The sequence below is a fragment of the Narcine bancroftii genome, chromosome 1, assembly GCF_036971445.1.
Source record: "Narcine bancroftii isolate sNarBan1 chromosome 1, sNarBan1.hap1, whole genome shotgun sequence".
In the NCBI taxonomy this organism is placed as follows: domain Eukaryota; kingdom Metazoa; phylum Chordata; class Chondrichthyes; order Torpediniformes; family Narcinidae; genus Narcine; species Narcine bancroftii.
In genome coordinates this window covers 271,937,350-271,957,597 of record NC_091469.1, presented here as the reverse complement: position 1 = coordinate 271,957,597, position 20,248 = coordinate 271,937,350, and the positions used below count along the sequence as shown (strand labels likewise).

At 39.8% G+C, this 20,248-nt stretch overlaps 1 protein-coding gene and 1 long non-coding RNA gene across 3 annotated transcripts in view; one reads left to right on the top strand and one right to left on the bottom strand.

Annotated features, from left to right (window-relative positions):
• The window catches only part of syt7a (synaptotagmin VIIa), a 519,290-nt gene that overhangs the window by 32,621 nt on the left and 466,421 nt on the right, over window positions 1–20,248 (bottom strand). For both annotated transcript variants that reach the window (XM_069899030.1, XM_069899033.1), the window contains one exon: window positions 14,503–14,635. In XM_069899030.1, coding sequence (XP_069755131.1) covers window positions 14,503–14,635 — 133 coding nt within the window. The remainder of the gene's footprint in view (window positions 1–14,502; window positions 14,636–20,248) is intronic.
• On the top strand, window positions 8,630–13,692 carry LOC138751499 (uncharacterized). The gene is made up of 3 exons (XR_011349993.1): window positions 8,630–9,270; window positions 12,851–12,915; window positions 13,552–13,692. It is a non-coding gene; the product is annotated as an uncharacterized lncRNA (long non-coding RNA).

The window sequence follows — 20,248 nt, the reverse complement described above, 5'->3', positions numbered from 1 at the left end:
TTGTAAGTACGAGTTGTTCTTAATTCAGCGACTTACACTTCTGTGTGCAATCCTGGTCATGTAACTAAAGGAGGGATATCATTAAGGGTACAGCAAAAACACACCAGGATGTTCCCGGGGTTCCACGACTTAAGTTATAGGGAGGCTGGATATACTTTATTCCCTGGACTGTTGGAAGCTGAGGGGTGAAATTTGAAATAGTCAATAGGATTGATGATTTAGTCTAGTTCAAGATCGGAAGGGGGCAGCGCAATATATTTCATGTAATTTATTGAAATTTATTTGCCCCTAAGTTTTGAACCATAAAAATCAAATAAATTTCAAAAGGTAAATGTACAAAAACTTGGAAAGAAAAACATACTATGGTAAAGACACAGGCAGTGGGATTAATTGGGTAACCATTTCAAAGATCAAGTGCTGGTACAATAGACTGTGTGGCAATCAGTCACCTAATCTTAGTATTAGGTGGAATGAGAGACAGAGACCCAGTGAGATCCAGGAAGGAATTTACAGATATTTCACTAGGATTGGAAGAAATATGCAGAGGATCGGTAAACAAGTATGAGATGTTATGTAAAAGCTTCAAAGAAATGCTTAGTATTCTGCTTCTCATTCCACTTGAAAGATACTTTTAAAAACCCACTTCAATGACTAATTTGTCACAAGACACTGGAAGCTTTGAGTTGGATGATCGAAAGTTTACACTTGTAGAATGTAAGAGGCCGATGAGATGATCTTGGAATAATCAATACACAATACACCAAGAACCTCACACTGAGCATCCCCCCCCACCCCAACCACCATGGATTTGCCTTCAGCATTGCTGCAAGCCTCGCAGCCCAAGCTCCAGATCCAAACCTCCGACTCAATTATGAAGCCATCAGTGTCCTCGGCACCTTCTCACATTCTGGTTCCAATACCTGGCACCCCTGCAGCCAGTCTCCAGCCATCTGCCACCTGGTGTAAATTCCTCGACTGCAGTGGCCAGCAGCCTGCACGGGATCCTTGACTCAAGTCACCAACAGCTTACCTACCGCCTGTGTATTATTCAGCTGCAAAACACCTCACTGGTCCTCCATCATGGTCACCATCTGGTGGGTCGTCTCCTCTGCTTCTCCTTCTCAAACAGGGGTGGTCGTCTCCTCTGCTTCTCTGGAGTTTGCAACCCCACGTGGCCATTATTGGCTCAAACCCCACGGTTGCAGAATTTTAAAATAAAACTCCTGTTGGCTCCATTAACCGGCTATTTAAAGCCTGTACGGAGCTGATAGCAGTCGGTCTAGGTGGTTCGACTCAGCAGGAGCGCTGTGTCTCTGCTCCCCACTCTCTGCGGGTCTGCCCCAGCAGCAGTGTTGCCGTTAGAGCAGCTCAGGCAGTGCCGCCATATTGATGGTCTCATTTAACATGGTGTTAAAAGAGAAAAATGGGCATGGACTTGTATAGTAACAGCTTGGTGTCAAATTTGAGAGGAGATGTGGATTTGGAATGGGGTTTTATATTATAATGGTGGAGGATATCTATGTGGTCTCATGGACAAGACAACTTTGGAAAGTGGCACAAGAGGAGGTAGGAGACTATTTAAAATTGTTGGAGGAAACTTGGATTATGAAGGTCATATGAAAATATATGATTTGGGGTGGTGCGGTTGGCCTAGTGGTAAGTGCAACGCTGTTATGGCGCCAGCGATTGGGACTGGGGTTTGAATCCCACTCTGTCTGTAAGGAGTTTGTACGTTCTCCCCATGTCTGCGTGGGTTTTCCCTGGAGGCTCTGATTTCTTCCCACCGGAGGAGTAGGTTAATTGGGTGTAAATTGAGCGGCATGGGCTCATGGGCTGAAATGGCCTGTTACCGTGCTGTATATCCAAATGTAAATTTAGATGAAAAGGGTTGCCAGTTTTCAGATATTCAAAATGCACCGAAGTGGGGTGAAAGTTTGATCACTATGTACTGAAACAGAAAGTAAAAACAACAGGCAGCAAAGTAACAGGTTACAATTCTTATGAATCATTAAACTTAATACTGGGCTTTTTTTGCCAGCTCCAATTTTAGTTGGTGCAGAGGGGCTGAGTTTCTTATTGTGTTTTCAGGCACATGCTCTGCCCAAAGCTACCACAAAACTCATTTAGTGCACTTCACTAAATCCTGCCTCTACACTTTGCTAAAGCACATTAATGCTCTGGGTCTCTACTAAAGCTCGTAACGATGTCTGGAAATGCTTTGTCTTGAATACTTTCTTGGTAAAATGACAGAGAAAGAAGCCGGGAGAATAAGTTCCATCAGCAAAGTTTCAGGCAAATATCTCAGATGGAATGATGTTCTTCATCCAGGGTCACAGTGAAGTTAGCAGGAGATGGCCATGGAACCATCTCCATGCAGTGACACAATTACCACCGTTGAGTAGTGCCAGAGGAAATAGCGTGATATCCTAAAATTTGTTGAGGTCAAAGGCCTGACACCTGGAACTGCATCACATGTTCACTGCCTACAGCAGCTGTACTCAGACCACAGCTCAAAATCAGACAGACACACACACCAACACCCACACACCCCGACGTAGGCAGACACTCACATAATAACTGAAGGCTGTGAACTATGCAGAAATAAGTCATTGCTTCATGCTGAAATAATATGCTAGCTTTGCTGGTTAATGGAGACTATAACCACAGCTGTGCCCAATGAACCCAAACTTAGTTATGTGTGAAATATGCGTAAGAACCCATAGCAGATTTTCCTCATGGGACATGGTCATTTTTGTATTATAAGGAGGCTCTTTGTGCATTTCCATTTTTTCCTGCTCATTGTAGAGGAGCCAGAGTCATCTATACTTCTCAGTTAAAGATAGCCACTAGTCTCGTTCAGCCTCTTGCAAACTGGCTAAATATTTCTTGACAGGCAAAATTCAAATCTTTTAGTAGATGAATATAATTCAGTTAAATGAAAGCAAAGCTCTGCTTCAATGACTTCAGCAAGTTATGAGGGATGTCACCTGTAGGCTTGGCTGCTTGGGTCCAGATAGGAAAATCTTCACAACTGTTCACAGGTGAAGGTAAGAGGCTGGGGCTGCTTCCGTTGGAGATCCTGATTCATTGTCACCATTGGTATTGAAAGCCTTGGCTCTGGAGTGATTGATAGGTCTGTGGCACAACAGCTGGACCACCAGAGGAGCAGGAATGCTCAAGAGGTTTTACTGTGCAGGTGACGACAGTGAAGCTCACCTGAAGTCACCGCATCCACAAGGGGCAGGACTCAGTACCAGTATTCAGCCTGCTAACATTTGCACAAAAGGACTGTGCCCCTTTAAATCACACTGCTGCACAGAGAGAGCCACAGTAAGAAAAGATGCCTCTGCTCTGACGATGTGATCCTTTGTGGCCACGTACTAAAGGAAGTTTACACCATGAGTGCCGACACTTTGCGGCCATCCTCAATGGGCTTTGCAGCAGGTCTAATTTTCAAGGTTCCACGATACAGCCAGGAAAGTTCGATTTTCCAAAGCTTGCACGAGTATTGCTGCACCAATACATTTCCAGGAAAATAGTCTCGTACAAGAAAAACAACTCAACTTCTGACGGTTTAACATCTGTAATTATTAGAGCAACCTTCTTGCTTTTATAAACTTGAACTTCATAAGCATAATAAAACAAAAAAATAAGATTTATTTATTTGTGAACATTCTCAAGCATCTCCAAAAATGACCCCTAGATCAAGAGTAGGGAGACTCTTTAAAGCACTGCTGGGACCTCACTTGGAGTACTGTGTACAGTTTGGGGTTCCTGCTTTGTGAAAAAAAGACATGCTGCCATTGGAAAGGGTACAGAGAAGATTTACCAGATTGATACCAGGGATAGTATATGAGGAATGATTGTTGGCTCTTGGGACTGTAAAAACACACCAAAATGCTGACCTTTCGGGCCTGACACCTTGTTAATCCTTGAAGAAGGGCTCAGTCCAAAACATCAGCAATATATCTTTGTCTCCTATGGACAATGAAATACTGGCTGAGTTCCTCCAGCATTTGAATGAGTTTTTACTACAATCTCAGCGTTTGCAGAGTTTTGTGTTTCACTCAGCTCTTGGTCTGTGCTCGTTGGAGTACAGAAGGATGAGGAGGGGCCTCATAGAGGCATTTTGAATGCTGAAAGTCCTGAACAGAACAGATGTGGCAGGGATGTTTCCCGTGATAGGGGATTCTAGGGCATAAATTCAGGATGAAAGGGTGTCAATTTAAAAGAGAGACATGGAAAAAAAATCTTTAGTCAGATGGTCGTGAGTCTTGAACTTATTGCCACAAGTGGCTGTGGAATTGAGGTCGTTGGGTGTATTTAAGGCAGAGATTGACAGGTATTTGATTAGTCAGGGCATCAAGGATTATGGGCATAAAGCTGAGGAGTGGGGCTGAGTGGGAGGATGGATCAGCTCATGATTAGAATGAGGCAGCAGACTTGATGGGCCAATGGGCTCCTGTATCATGTGAACACACCCACTCAAGGCAATTCTTATTGAAGACAATCAGAGAAAGGGGAAGATTTGAAGTTGCCAACACACTCAGCTAACTTAGAGCAAACATTTAAAAAATAGATGAGTATAAACTTGGCTGAAATAAAGATATGAATAAAAAAAGTCAAGATAAAGATAAGCAGATGAGTTATAGCAAAACCTCCATCCAAATCAATAAAACATATCACATGCGACAACTCACATTGCTCTGCCCTCTTTGTAAATTCAAAAGCTAAATTCACGGGAAAATGTGTACCTGGTTGTGCAGATTAAACACAGCACATAATGAATTTATAAAGCTCATTGAAGTTGGCAACAGACCAAACCGCATTATTGTAATGACATTTTATTCCTGCCCAGTAATGCATCAGATTATGCAACTCATTGAACTAAATGTGTTGCATAATTCACACAGCTTTGGGCAAGGGCAAACTGGCTCTGATTAGTCAACCTTGACCAATCCAATATAAAGTGACCTACTGAGAATTACACTGGGATCAATTTACTCTCTCTCTCGCATAGAATATCAATGGCTTTCTCGATAGAGTGTGTGCTTTTCAAACATTAAACACAACAGCTCCATTCCCAATTGAGTGATTCCAAGTCCCCCTTTTATTTTAATGAGATAAAACACTGAACATCCTCTGCATCAACACAATTAGGGTTTAATTAGAAATTATGTAATTAACTGAACATGCCATGAGAATATATTCTGCTCAGTGAATGTGAATTTCAACTGTGACTGTTGCTCATTTCAAATCTATTTATCACTCTCAATTGTACACTGTAATGTACTTTTATAGCCTTGGTCGACGGAAACTGGCAGCTGATTTATCAGGCAGTATTTTCAATGCTATCAAATTCAAGCAAGTTAGAATGAGGACAGTCTTCGATATTACAGATTTTACTCCCCCTAGACTCGGGACAATTTCTGTTTTTGAAAAGAACAAATGGAGGAGGGAAATTAAATCTGCCCCCCCCCCCCCCACCTTCCTCAATTGATACCATTGCTCCATGCAGAAACAGATAATTCAGTACCATCCTCAATAGCTTCATGCTTCTCGAGTGCAGTACACAAAAGCGCTGGAAAAACTTGGGACGTCATGCAGCAGCCACTGGAAGTGAAAACGCATCTACATTTTGGCTTGAGCCTTTCATCAAGGGTGCTGAAAATCAGGAAGATACCGGAATACAAAGGTGGACAAGTGAAGGGGGAGGAACACAGGTTAAAAGGCGAGTGGTTATAGGAGGATACAGGTGGGATGCAGAAGAGAAAGATGCTGAGGAGAGATGGGGAGGGAAGGAAAGAAGGGATGGGAAGCTGGAAGAGTCCAAAGGATGAATGAGAAAGAGACCAGGGGAGGAGGTTGACAGAAATCAGAGACGTCAATATTGATGCTGTCTAGTCGTAGACGAGATAAAGGGAAAGTCCTTTAGGACTGAGATGAGGAAGAATTTTTTTCACTCAGAGGGTGGTGAATTTATGGAATTCTCTGCCACAGGAAGTGATTGAGGCCGGTACCATAGCTATATTTAAGAGGGAGTTAGATTTAATACTTGTGACTAGGGGGATCAGGGTGTATGGAGAGAGAGCAGGAGCAGGGGTACTGAGTGAATGATCAGCCATGATCAAAATGAATGGCGGTGTAGGCTTGAAGGGCCAAATGGCCTACTCCTACACCTATTTTCTATGTTTTTAATACAATATGTTGTTCTGCCAATTTGTGGCTGACCTCAATTTGGCAGCATATGAGGCAATAGACAGAAATGTCAGTGTGGCATTGGGATGTGGAATTCAAGTGAAGACCTCAGGTTTGGAACACTGCCTTTTACTTGCCGTGGATGCTGAGTTTCTCCAGTACCTTTGTGAACTGCGTTCGACCCCAGCCTCTGCAGATTTTATGGTTCACCTCAAAGCTTCATTCAAGCTTTCTGCTTTTCTTCCTCATCTAACTATCTCAGGCTGACACTCTTGTGCATTATTGAGATATTGCAACACCTTTTGGGTGAAATATTAAACCAAGGTTTTTTTTTCTAACAGAAAAGAAAGATCCCAGTGCAAAATTTGGAAAAGGAAAAGGAAGGTTGTCTTCATTTATACTTACCCCTCACGCTAGATGCCTGAGAATCAACATGAACATAGAGAGGCTGATGGCTCTCAATGAGTCAGGCAACATCCATGGAGAGATATGGTCAGTTAACATTTTGGGACCCTTTAGACTTCATAAAAGGTCCAGAATAAAATGTTGGATGACCATGTTGAGTCCCTTTTCTCTTAGTTCACTCAAGATTCCTATGTCTTCAAGTATTGTGTCCCCCATCTCAAACTACCATTTTGCTGGCTTGAAGATTTTCACCCATAAAACTCTCCTCACTCAATGGTCACTGAGTGCTTTTATGTAGAGAATCCAATCCCAAAGGGCAGGCTGGAAATCTTTACAAAACAGAATGACACAAGTGATCATAACCCAGAAAACACAAGAAAATTACCTGGAAGGTACTGGATATCTCTACAATGTTATTCACATCCCATTTACATGCTCCATCCTTTCTTGGATTAGAACTTTCCTGGTTCTAACTGCTGGGCTCCAGAAAATGGATGTTGAACTCAGGTAAGTCAGAAAGCCTGCAGTACCTTTTAGTCTTTTGATTATTTGTAATTCTGTGGGAAGTAGTGAATCCACAGTAGGAAAAAATAATCAATAATCATGTTAAATAGTATATCACATAAACTCAAACTAATTTGGTTTGCTGTCATGGAAAACCACTTAAATTGAATGAAATAACAGGTCTTTAATGATAAGTTTTTCTTTAAACTCAAGGGACAAGACAATCTGGATGTTTGCCTGGTCCTGCAAGAGAGATACTTAGCGCTTAATTTAACACTTCTGTAGGATACGGCATTTTCTCCTGCTATATCCAACAGACTACCATCACCTTGATTTTACACTTCTCCTGCTTCACCAGAGTTGCTTTACCAGATCATGGGATTTCAGTAAACTCTCCATTTGACAAAAAGCCAATGCAGTCTTCCTTCCCTTCACATTATTCTCATTTTTAGAGGTTGACAGTAATTTAAATTAAAAAATCAATATAACAGCAAGGGTTCTGAGATCGGCTATAAAATTTTCACTTCATCATTAATGAGGAATGTAGAGCTAGCGTGCTAGAAGTCCTCCCGACCACTAGAGGGAGTTAGAGACTAGATTGTTGCCGCCCTTGGTTGGATTCAAGATGGATGTCTCCACACAGTTGTGAATAAGTTCTTTATCTAATATAGTTATTTTAAAAGAACCCAAGTTTCTTTATTACAATAAAAGAAACAGTACAAGAAATACATTATATTTTCACCAATGGTAAGCCTGGTGTGGTTTACTACATTTTTCAAAGTACAAAAGACTAATCTATCACAATATTGAGACAGTATAGATAGTTTAGTGATAAAAATTATCACTGAGCTGTAAGGATATATCTTTCAGTAATATCATATAAAACATTTAATATTATTTTATGGTGATTATTTAAATAGGTGGAGGATCTGCTCCTTGCATTCAAATACAGACTTTTTTCTCTAGCAAGCTTAGGTCAATTTTCAAGTTGAACATAGTGCATTGATCAAAGTGAAATTATTAAGTTAACAGAGTGATTTGCAATTTGCTGAGACTATTCCAGTTATTTTCAATGGATGAGAGCCCTGGATCAATTTACTTACTCAGTAACAATCCAATATAATCAAACATAACCTGCATATTTAATTAAGGACTCCTTTTTTTTTCCAGGTAAATCTACCACCTGCTCAGAATTCCAGGTTACATTGAAATCCCATGGGATGACATCATGGTAGGGAATCCACTGAAGCATTTCGGAGAACAGAGACCTTCTGGAAGGCTGAGTTTTGTGCCAGATTGATGGTCTTTGAAGTACTAATTTCCTCAAATGAAGGCCATGATCAATTTCATCTTTGATATCTGCCTTCAGTGAGAGGTAGCTCCTTTGGCAATGACAACTGGCCCAAAAGGTGTCATCATGAACCTTCATTGTTGGTGGGCATTGTGATGCCACCTTGGCAAATAGGTGAAGGATATGTGATATTGAGTGTCATGCACTTTAATAATGAGTTGACAATGAAGGGGCGACCAACCTTCTAATTTTTAATTTAGACCTACAGCATGGTAGCAGGCCATTTTAGCTCATGAGTCCATGCCACCCAATTAACCTACACCCCTGGTATGTATTCTTGGCTGAAATGGCCTGTTAATGTGCTGTAGGTCTAAATTAAAAATTAAAAGGTTGGCCACCCCTGTATTACAGCTTAGCATCTGAGGACGTGCAATCACAAAAAAATACCAACCAATGCTGTTTTCACAAAATCCTCCAAATTCACTGGAAGAATAACCAAACCAACTCGCCCTGAAAAAAAAACCCTAGGCTTAAGTCGGGCAAGCCACATCATTTACAGGCCTGACATCAGTCTCCTGAAATGGGCATTTTCTGTTGAGCACCATCGTGTGAGGTGGACAGAGAACAAGTGCAAAGTTCCCTCAACTCCCGAGTACCTCTGGCTCACGGCTATACAAGGCTAGTTGATGTTGAGGGCTATTGGAGCACATGATGAACAGCTGAAGGATGCCCACCCATCCTCCTCAGTGGGTACCTCTGACTCATCCGAGGAAGAGACTGCAGTTCCCACATTGGACTCAGCAGCCACCACAAAACCTGCAAAATCTGAAGCAAATTATATTCAACCCTAAGGCACTGCATAAAGATAAGAGGTATTCCTACTTAGTGACTTTAGCTGTTTGCTTAAACATTAACCTCAATGATCCTAACCCTATGATTAAAGGTGATTTTCTTATCATCTTCTTGTCCCCAGGGGAACATTTTTTAGGATGCAGGAGGAGGCCAGATACCTGGAGGGTACACATGCAGTCACAGGGAGTAAATGCAATCTCTGCACAAACAGTGCAGGTGGTCAGGATTGAGCTCAAGTCACTGGAGCTATGCAGCAGTTCCATCTGCAGCAGAACTGTGCTGGCCTCCACATTCCCACTTTCTGGACGTACAATAGTTTGAGAGAAAAGCAATTTTCAGTCAACATCTTCATGTAGTGAACTGGACAGCAATATTGATATTTCATTGGTATCCATTGTTTAATGGTAAAACCCCAATGTGGGTTTCAGTGGTCCCACCATCTCTTTTTTTTTTTAAAAAGGATGAAGGCTGACCTTTAAAATGGCAGGGTACAACTTAAGGCCATGCAGATGATCATTTACTCAGAAATTAGATGAAGAATTCAGAAGTCGCTCTGTTACCCAAGCAGTAAGGACACTAACCTACCATCTCAGGGAGTAGTATGGACATGTTTAAGGAGTGGCATGGAAACTTATGAGAGAAAAGGGAAAAGAGGATTGGTTTGATAGAATTAGATAAGGAATTATGAGTTGAATTCCAAGAGGAACCAAAAAAAATAAGACAACATGGGCCACATGGGCTGATACTATTGCATTTATCACTTGTAATTTTTTTAATTAAAGGTGTATCAACATGATTTAGCCCAATTATTAATTAGACAAAAACGTGAAATTCCTGTAACTTTATTGCATTAAATGAATTAAGAGCAGGGGAGACCACTTGGCTCTCAAATCTGCTGCACCATCAAATCAGATTGTAACTGGACTGACTGTAACATCAGCTCTGAACTCCCCGAGGTAGCCTCACACTTCCTGATTATCCACTATCTATCTATATTTGCTTGGAAATTATATACAAACATAAAATGGTTAGCTGCATACAATCTAAGCCATAATCACTACTTGGCAAACTATTTGGTTTCAAAGATGAAATGTAATTCATTCCTATAAATATTTCAACAAACAGAAGATTTGAATCTAACTTTGGCTTATTCTTATTTTTCCCATGATATAGCAGCTTCTACCCTAATCATGTGTGTACTCCAATGTTTATTTAGGATGAGCATTATATGATATGACTGACTGTTGGATTCCACCACCATTTCTGGACTTCAGGGAGCTCTTTCAACTCTTGCTTCTCAGCAACAGAAATCACCAGGTGGTTGTGGGATCCCCTTCAGCCACAAATGAGACTGAGGTCAAACTAATAGATAAAGGAGGATTGTGGTGAAAGTATATGGATAGTATTCAGGATTCTGATCCATTGATAATAAGATGCAAGTTCAAATCCCACAGCTATGGGGCATTTAAATTAAATGCATCTGGATTTTAAAAAAAGGTGACATTATATCTCCATCATTGATTCGTGATTCATTAATATTTTTGAGGAAGGGAGTTTGCCATTCATATCCAGTCTGACCTTTAATGTCACTCTTAACCCAAGATACTTAACTGCCTCTATAAAAGCGTGAAAAGAGATAGGAATAAACACTGTGCTTGTTGGAAAAGTCCACATCCTATTAAAGAATAAAAAAAGTAGTATTCAAAATGTAGCCTGACATGAACATATTTCTGTCAATAAATGGCTAAAAAATTGTCAGTACCAGTGGGAATAAATAAATAAAATTACCAGTCATAAAGGACAATATTTCTTCAATATGTCTCTTGGTCTCAGACTGAAGCTGACAAATTAGTAATGAATTATGGATATCCAATTTTCCCAGCAAAGTACATACAGGTATTGTCGCTAGTTCATTAATGCATTTACGATTTAGTTAGTATTAGTCAATTGTAGAAAAAACAGCAAAATTTCAGTTTTAAAAACAAATATTACTTTTGGGCTTGGAGGGAAAGGCAAACCTTCGAGCCCCCTTTTGTCAACATTCAAAACCCACTCCTTCTGATTTACAGTTTCTCGAGACGTTAGTGACTTGCCAGTGACAAACCAGCTGATGGATTCCAGCGATTTCAGGTTTGAAATAAATGAGGCCTTCAGATGAGACCAAATCCCTTGATTCTTTCAAAGTGGAAGACAGGACAATTTTCTACCTGTCTATCTCCTATTGAATCCATTCTCGCCTCAGAAACACTTCACATCTGTTTGATTAGTCTTTATGGACTTTATCAAAGCATAATAAAACTATCTCATAACAAGGAATATCTCCCCCTGGACTTGCCAAGCCAATTCAGCATATTCAACACTCAATTCACACTATTTGAATTTTGAGCAATATAAAATATATATTTAACTAGGATATTCAGGAACATCAAGATAGCAGTAACTAAGAGATAATGCCAAGAAGAGAAAATCTAACCTGTGAACCACAAGCCACAAATTTCCTGACATAATTTCATATGCAAGCCCACTGAGAAAAAAATACTATATTTATCCTCATTGCCAAATGCTACATGGCAAGCAAAAGATACTTAATTATCTGCAGGCCCATTAGAACATCCAGAGATGAGAATGCAAACATTTCTTTTCTTCTGGTTATGTCAGAAGCCATGGGGATTCAAAGTGAATGTGAAATAGATAAGAAAGTATCTAAAGGGGAAAAGCAACGTGAATGTGTTGGAGAAGTGCGATCAGATGGAAAATCAGCAAGTGGAATACCTCAAGGCTCTGTATTAGAAAATAGTTATAAACAGCACCAAGTCATGTTGTCCCATAACCATATATAACCATATAACCGTTTACAGCACGGAAACAGGCCATGTCGGCCCTTCAAGTCCGTACCGGTTCACTTGAACAACTCCACTAGCTCCATCCTCAAACATCTCCAAGTAGAGCGGCTGGCGAGCCTTTGTGATTGCATCAACATGGAGGCTCCAGGATAGAACCTTGGAGATGTTGACACCCAGGAATTTGAAGTTCTTGAACAAAGCTTAGCTTGTCATTCAAAAGGATCATGACCAATCTTCCAGTTGAACTTACTCAAGACAACTTGCTCTATGCCTTGATTGTCTTGAGAAACACAAACTGCAGATGCTGGAATCTTGAGCAAACAATGATCAGCTGGAGGAACTCAATCAGCCGGGCAGCAGAATCCATGCGCAGAAATGGTCAGTCTTTCAGTTTGGAACCCTTTATCGAAGGGTTAATTACAGTTAAAAAAAAACCCTAGGTATTTGACATCTATGGGGATTGGTGGATGCCGGATAAATAAATTTTCCGTTTGCTTGAGATTGCGTGTTGCATGGATTGGCGAACTAACCACTGGGGTGGGGGTGCTGATTTTAAACCCCTATTTTTTACCTATTTATTTTCTGCAAATTTTTGCCAGTTGCTTGAATTCCCGATAATGGGGATTTTACTGTATTTATGTGTTTATCCCTGATGTTTATTCAATGTTTAATGTGAAATATATTTAAGAACCGTAATCTATTCTACCATCCTTGGTCCTCACTGCAGTTGAACTAACTTCCTTGGTCTCCTTCTCAGTTCTAAAGGATGGTCTTTGACCTGAAATGCTAGATCCCACCAAGCACGACCTGGTTATATGTTACGTAAGTTACCCAGTATTTGAGCTTTTGTTGGTTATCAGATCTTTCAGAGGAACTTCAGGGGTATGGATTCCTCACTTTGCTGAATTATCTGATGCTGTCTGGACCAAGCAGTTGGAGTCTGTGATGCTTAAGTCAGTGGGATCCATATTACAATCAAGTAATTATGTACTGGAAGTGGCAATTCTAGTTAGGGCAATTGAAGCATTAAAACTCTTAGCATTCAGTCAAATCATGACCTAATATTATCGATAGCCCCATTTTAGGGCCACTCATATATGTAATTTACAAGTGACCAGCTTTCAGAAATTCAGCAGTAAATGCAAAGATTATCAGATAATGCAATCCATTTCGGGCAGCATGTGAGAAGCCAACTGACAAATTACAGAACAATTTATCAAAATATCATTTGTAACTAGTTTTGAATCACTAAGAATGAAGGTGAAATAAACCTTGGAGGCTCCGTAATCTTGTACCTCAACATGACTAAACAATGTTGAATAACAATTCAAAAGAAACCAAAGAACATTTGATCATAAAATCAAAATAGTGTAAAATAAATTGGAGAAGGCTGCAGTCAAAATTAATACCACCTCTGCCTGATCTTTCCTTGAAAACTCTGCTGTTTCATTTGCAAAGGATTTCAAGCAGTGAAGACAGTGCAAAGATGACAATAAAACACTAATCCCCTTTATCGGATGTTAGAGATGTTCCAAAGCTGGAGGAGGTGAAGAGTTTCAAGGTGAAAATGTCCAGACATTCTGAAATGTTTTGATCTGAGGAGGTAAGACTGTCAAACGAATTTTTAAAAATGTGAACTTTAAATTGAATTTTGGAGTAAATCCTGGACCCCATTTCAAATTACTGTATGGAAATTTAGAATTGCTACCATCAAGTTCTTCTTCATATAACATGATCAATACATGGCAGGATTGTGTGGCGGAGGTGAAAAGCAGGTCATGAAATGTACTAGTCAGGAGAAGAAGAAGAATAACTTCTTTGTTTTTTCCATCTTCTATATTATTTTTATTGTGTAGATCACAGGAGGCCATCAATGCTCTCCAGCCCTCCTGTTTCTTTTCAAATGCCACCAGTGACACTGGAAACAGGTTTGGCTTTATCTTCTCCAATGAAGCTCCAGAAATCTAGGAGAAATATTTAAGTGTTATGGTGTGGTGTATTTTCCTTTTTTGGTGATCTTTGCATACTAGGAATTGGTGTTTGTTGAAAGAGATACTAGAAAATCATTCTTTTTAAATCAGAACTAATCAAAAGGTCTAAAATTCATGTCACATAGAATTTGAATGATTGTCTAATTATGAACAGCTTCATTACAGTTTTGATCAAGGCAAATCAAATTATATTTAATTACTGACATGTTATGACTATGGTATATCAAGTACAATTATCATAATAAATGGAGATTCAAAAATATTGCAGAAGTTTGTGTTGACAAAATATGTATTTCTTAATATGTGACGACGATTAAAAGTTAAAAACCAAGATCATGTTGCATCTCAAACCTGCAATGCCCAACCATCAAGGAGGAAAATGAAATTTGTGTACCAGCAGCAAGGCATGGTTACTCACCATTAGCATCTCACTTGTGAGGGAATTCACTAGGTCTGAGACTGAGGAACGAGGTTCTGTTCTGTCTGAGTCATCCTGAGGGACCTGACCTTGCACTGGAGTTGTATTCACTGATTTATTTCCAGTGGGTAACCTGTGAATGGAAATACTAGTTAACAATTTAACAACAAACCATGGAGAACTCGGGCGATATTTTGGGCTGTTCTATGAGCAAAGGAGATGGATTCCCATTTTTTTACCTTGCCAAACACGCAAAAGATCATGACACACCTGTTCTGAAACTCAGTTTTCTCAAAATACTCCATGTGGTTCATACAACAAAAATTTAATTTAAATATTAAGCATTTAATGATGACAAATAATTGTGTGATTTGTTACATGACTTTACAAACTGTTTGGAAATGTGAACAGGAAGCTAGATGGCACATAGATTTTTGGAGGATACTTTTTTTAATCTTGTGCCTATGGGGGAATCTCCAACAACACAATGAGCAAATTTGGGCTTTGAGTCTTTGGCAGTAGTGGTTAATGACAATAATTGAGATGAATACCACACACCACACTCCACTGACTGAAATTTATAAAAATAACACCATACATGCTTAATCCTTCAGCCTTCCATCCTGCCCCATGTCTTTGAAATAACAGTCCACTTACTTAAATTAGTTGTATTTGTTTATGTTTATTTCCCAGTTTTAAAATTGTTTTAATGTCCTTTATCAGCTGGGATATTTGAAATGACTGCTTTGCAGGTGTCTCCAAGAGGATAGGAATTTGCCACATTCCAACTTACCCATAGTAGTTTGCACTGTTAACAATCTTGGAAGATTATGCTCTATTCATGGTAAACGGTTATCATTTTAACATAACACCTTACCCATGCTAAGCACAGCAAAAGCACAGCTAATGAAAGAAATGACATTTGAAGCAAATATCTGATTGAAGACGAGCTAACTTCAAAATCCTATTTTCAACAGCCAGCCATTTGTAACTTTTTTTCAACTTACCAGACTTGAATTTAATAAGTGGTGGCAGATGATGTTGGAATCATTTTGCTCTTGCATTTATCACAGTTACTTGTATGTCACACAACAGGAAATAGGTATTTCGACCTACTCAGTCAGAATTAACTATTAATCACTCATCGACAATAATTTTGCATTAATCCATTTTTGATTCTGCCCCCATCAGAAACTGATCGACCACGCTGAAGGTATAATAGTGGGAGAGTCCTGAATTAGAGGGCACAGCCTCAGAATAAAATGACATGAGGATGAGGAGGAATTTCTTCAGCCAGAGAATGGTGGATCTGTGAAATTCATGGCAACAGATGGTGGTGGAGGCCAAGACATTGGGTGTATTTAAAGTTGAGGTTGATAGGCTCTTTATTAGTAAGGGTGTCAAAGGTTTTGGAGAGAAGGAAGGAGAATGAGGTTGAAAGGAAAAATGCTTCAGCCCTGATTTGAATGGCGAATGGATTCAATGGGATGAATGGTCGAATTCTACTCTCGCCTTGTTGCCTTTAGAATTGGAATGTTAGTGGTAATTTCATCATGAAAATATGTGATGGAATGACATATAAATTGTGTTTATAATACGGTAAAGTGGTTGAGTCAAGGACAGTGTGTGCTTTTAATTAATGGTGACAAATGGAAAAAATACCTTAGTTTATGCTTTAAATTTAAATATGTGGAGGTGTGAAAAGTCATCATCTGGTTTATACAGTCAGCAGATGATTGATTCTTGGCAGGCAAAGCTCTTCAGGAAATTTGTTGTCAACTTCATAACAGGCAATTCTGATTTGAAGACGTTGGTGTTTCATATAAGCATAAGGCATTCTGTATGTAGACACTAACTGGAAATTCAGAATAGCTGCATAATTTAGAGTTATTATAAATTGATGTTCTGGAGAGATGTATGCATTTAACATACTGACACATACAGTGGAATGATGGGGCTCATAACAAGCTTATGAAGTGATAATTATAATACAAATGCTACCAGATATCATTTATATATAAATTATCAGATGAAACAATGGGAATCAATCATCCTTGACATGGTCTTTTGCCAGCATTTCTGCCTATCATTCACTAGAAATGGTGGGCAAAAACCTCAAAACCTTTGCATAACATCAAGAGCTGGCAGCAGAATTCAGAGGCCCCCATCCCTAATCATCTAGTCCAGTGGTTTACAAACTGCCCTCCCTAAACTCGCATTCCACCTTAAGCAATACCTATACCATAAGTGCTCTGTGATTAGTAAGAGATTACTTAAGGTGGTATGTGAATAGGGTGTGGGGGGGGGGGGAAGGTTGAGAACCACTGATCTAGACCCAATTGTTACTGAAGTATTTTGCTTGAGAAAAAAATTGGCCCATTTCCTTTGGAGTTATGAAACCATGCACATGACGAGTTATTTAGGTACCATTAAAAAAAAGTGGTTTTCAAATCCTTTTCTTTCCACTCACATGCCACCTTAAGTCTTCTTTTCTTTGGCTTGGCTTCGCGGATGAAGATTTATGGAGGGGGTAAAAGTCCACGTCAGCTGCAGGCTCGATTGTGGCTGACAAGTCCGATGCGGGACAGGCAGACACGGTTGCAGCGGAAAATTGGTTGGTTGGGGTTGGCTGTTGGGTTTTTCCTCCTTTGTCTTTTGTCAGTGAGGTGGGCTCTGCGGTCTTCTTCAAAGGAGGTTGCTGCCCGCCGAACTGTGAGGCGTCAAGATGCACGGTTTGAGGCGATATCAGCCCACTGGCGGTGGTCAATGTGGCAGGCGCCAAGAAATTTCTTTAGGCAGTCCTTGTACCTCTTCTTTGGTGCACCTCTGTCACGGTGGCCAGTGGAGAGCTCGCCATATAACACGATCTTGGGAAGGCGATGGTCCTCCATTCTGGAGACGTGACCCACCCAGCGCAGCTGGATCTTCAGCAGCGTGGACTCAATACTGTCGGCCTCTGCCATCTCGAGTACTTCGATGTTAGGGATGAAGTCGCTTAAGTAATCCCTTACTAATCACAGAGCACTTATGGCACAGGGATTGCTTAAGGTGGAATGTCAGTCTCGTGGTGGGGGGGTGGGGGGCGATAATTTGAAAAACCACTGATTGAGACAGACAAAACAGTGGGGTGCAGGCTTGTTTTGTATTAAAGCTGTCGAAGATAACTTTCCACACAAATAATTGATTTAATACATTTTATTTTTTGAAACTTACATTAATCAAAATTCTCATTAATGCTTGGAGTAATTAAAAGTAAAATACGTAATTTAAAGAATAGTTGCCTTCCCTTTTATGACTAAACTCTCAGGCCTTGAATCACTAAGAAATCCAGAGGTTCTCTGTCCCCATGCAAGTCTGACTTGGCTTTGGACTGCAGAGTTGACTCCAGCAAGGGCTCTGCCATTAGATGCCACATGAAGCACAGTGTTAGGACCCTCATTGGACACTCAGTACAATTTGGATTTCCATGTTCAGCAGCACATGTAGTGAAGTTGGAAACTTTCTACAGCTTCTATAGCTAAAATACGATGGTTTCAGAACTGCCAAATGAGATTTGCTCCATTGTTTCCATTTGATTTGTGAGGTGAGTGTTTGGACTGATAAGTTGCTGCTTTAAGGCAAGGAAAACTTGGAGAAGACCTGCATGGTGACATACTACTGCTAATTCACTGTTCCATTAACTCAATTTGAAGCTGCAACTGGTTGTTGCCAGATATTGTCATCTGCTATGCAGTTTTGTAGCTTGTCACCTCATTAAAAAAAATGCCAATTAACAAGGGGCAGGCAAGCATGGAGGTGAAATTTTCAGAGAAAGGACAGAAAACATTGCATGTTTTAGAATTAACCAGCTAACTCAGCATGACAAACTAATGATAGCTTCAGGCAAGTTTGCACAATTGAATACAAGATTTTGTTATTTCCAAACTGTGTAATATTTCAAAAAGTTAAGAAGGTTACATTATTTCTTTAAAGTTGAACTAGTTACATAAAATAATAAATTCTTGTGACTTTCAATTTTCCTTCACTTCAAGAAGCAAAAGATAGACTGTTCAGAAATCTCTGTCTATTCACCACACTTCTGCAACAGTTTCCCATTTATTTTTTTAAGAAACATGAATACTGCTTGACTATCATATAATTCTCTGTGTAATCAATGGCTAGGCTAGCTTACAGAGACTACTTCATCCCAAGATGGCAGTTGGCACTGTTCAGGGTTCACTTGTCTACCCCCTTCCCTCCCCCCAAAATGCGTTGAGTTAGGCATCTTCTATGAATGGCTTGTCCTCATCCAAGCCACGTGGTTGATAGGATTCCCTCTGACTAATTAGCACACAAGACAATACGACTTCCCCGGCCTTGTCCAGGTGAGGTCTACTTCATCTTCTAATTATCTGGGTTATCTAATCTCCAATTGATTCACCTGAACTCAGGAGGATGTAAAATGCCTCAGTGAGACTTGTTGCTGCACATTTGCTGTCTGCATGACACAAGTTCAATTACTTGAAACTACTCCTGGGAACCTGTGCCTTAGCATTAACTACTTCAATTGGACACTCTCAAAAACAATATTTGTTCGACAAACACTGGCATAATTCTTATTACCTTCTTCAATGTGTCCAAATGTATTCAGATATGGTGGACCTTGAGTTCCACAACTACATTCCTCAGCCTTGTGTCTTTTTATTCTTGTCATCTCATTCTTAATCAGTTTCACTGATAGCTTTTTTTCATAAGGTTCACTATATTGACTGAAATTATCTTTATTACCCATCTTAATTGCAATACTTTGACCTACTGGACCATTTAACACTTCGCATACATGCTAAAACTTTTGGATTGCTTTTAACACTATTTAGCCAAAAGCAATAGTCATACATGCAATATGCTATTGATTCCTCTTGGATCCCAAAAGTCGGTTGTAAAGACGGTAGATCCCAATCCTTTTAGACTTGAGGAAATGTGTGTTACCTGAACTTCAGTTTACAGAATGGTAATTTAGACAATGTAATATAACATACCTTTTACTTACATGTGAATTCTTCAATCTTGTGTGAAGGAATCAAGAGGAATAGGAATAGACCAGAGATACAAAAATAATGCATGTGCTTTAAAATAACTTAAGTATATAAATAATTAACATACCTGAATTAGTTGCAACAACCAGATTCTTCTCGTAGTCAAAAAAAAATCACGAAACTACTTCACCTGCCACATAAAACTATTGTTATGGTTGACTTAAAACTATTTCAAGTTATACTGCATAAGCATCCAGTCCTAGCAAAAACTCACCCTGACATCTTTCTGCACAACACTTCTTCAAAAATGAATGCTGCCATGTTTGGAAAATAGAGGCAGAATCCATGGAAGGCCCAAACTAACCTGAACAGGCACGTGGAAAACAGTGACTACAAGGAGACATGTTCCTTGTTCAATATGCTGTCAGAAGTGCTCCAGAGCAAACAAAAGTGGTTCAGACAGTGAGGTCTCTATAAGAAGAAAGTCTGAATGAGTGCATTAGATGAATGGATGTACTCTGGGGAAGCCTGCTAAGGGCACAAATCTCTGCACCCTCCCTGTCTGCTTCTGGGGTCCAAAATGGATACAATCTCTTTCCTGGAGTAAGAAGTACATGCGATCTTAACAAAATCAACAGAGAGCACTGTGCTGGAGCATTCCTGAGAGTAGGAAACTGGAAGTGATCAAGATTTTCACCTGCAAAGGTAAAGCAGTTCAAGTACATGTATGA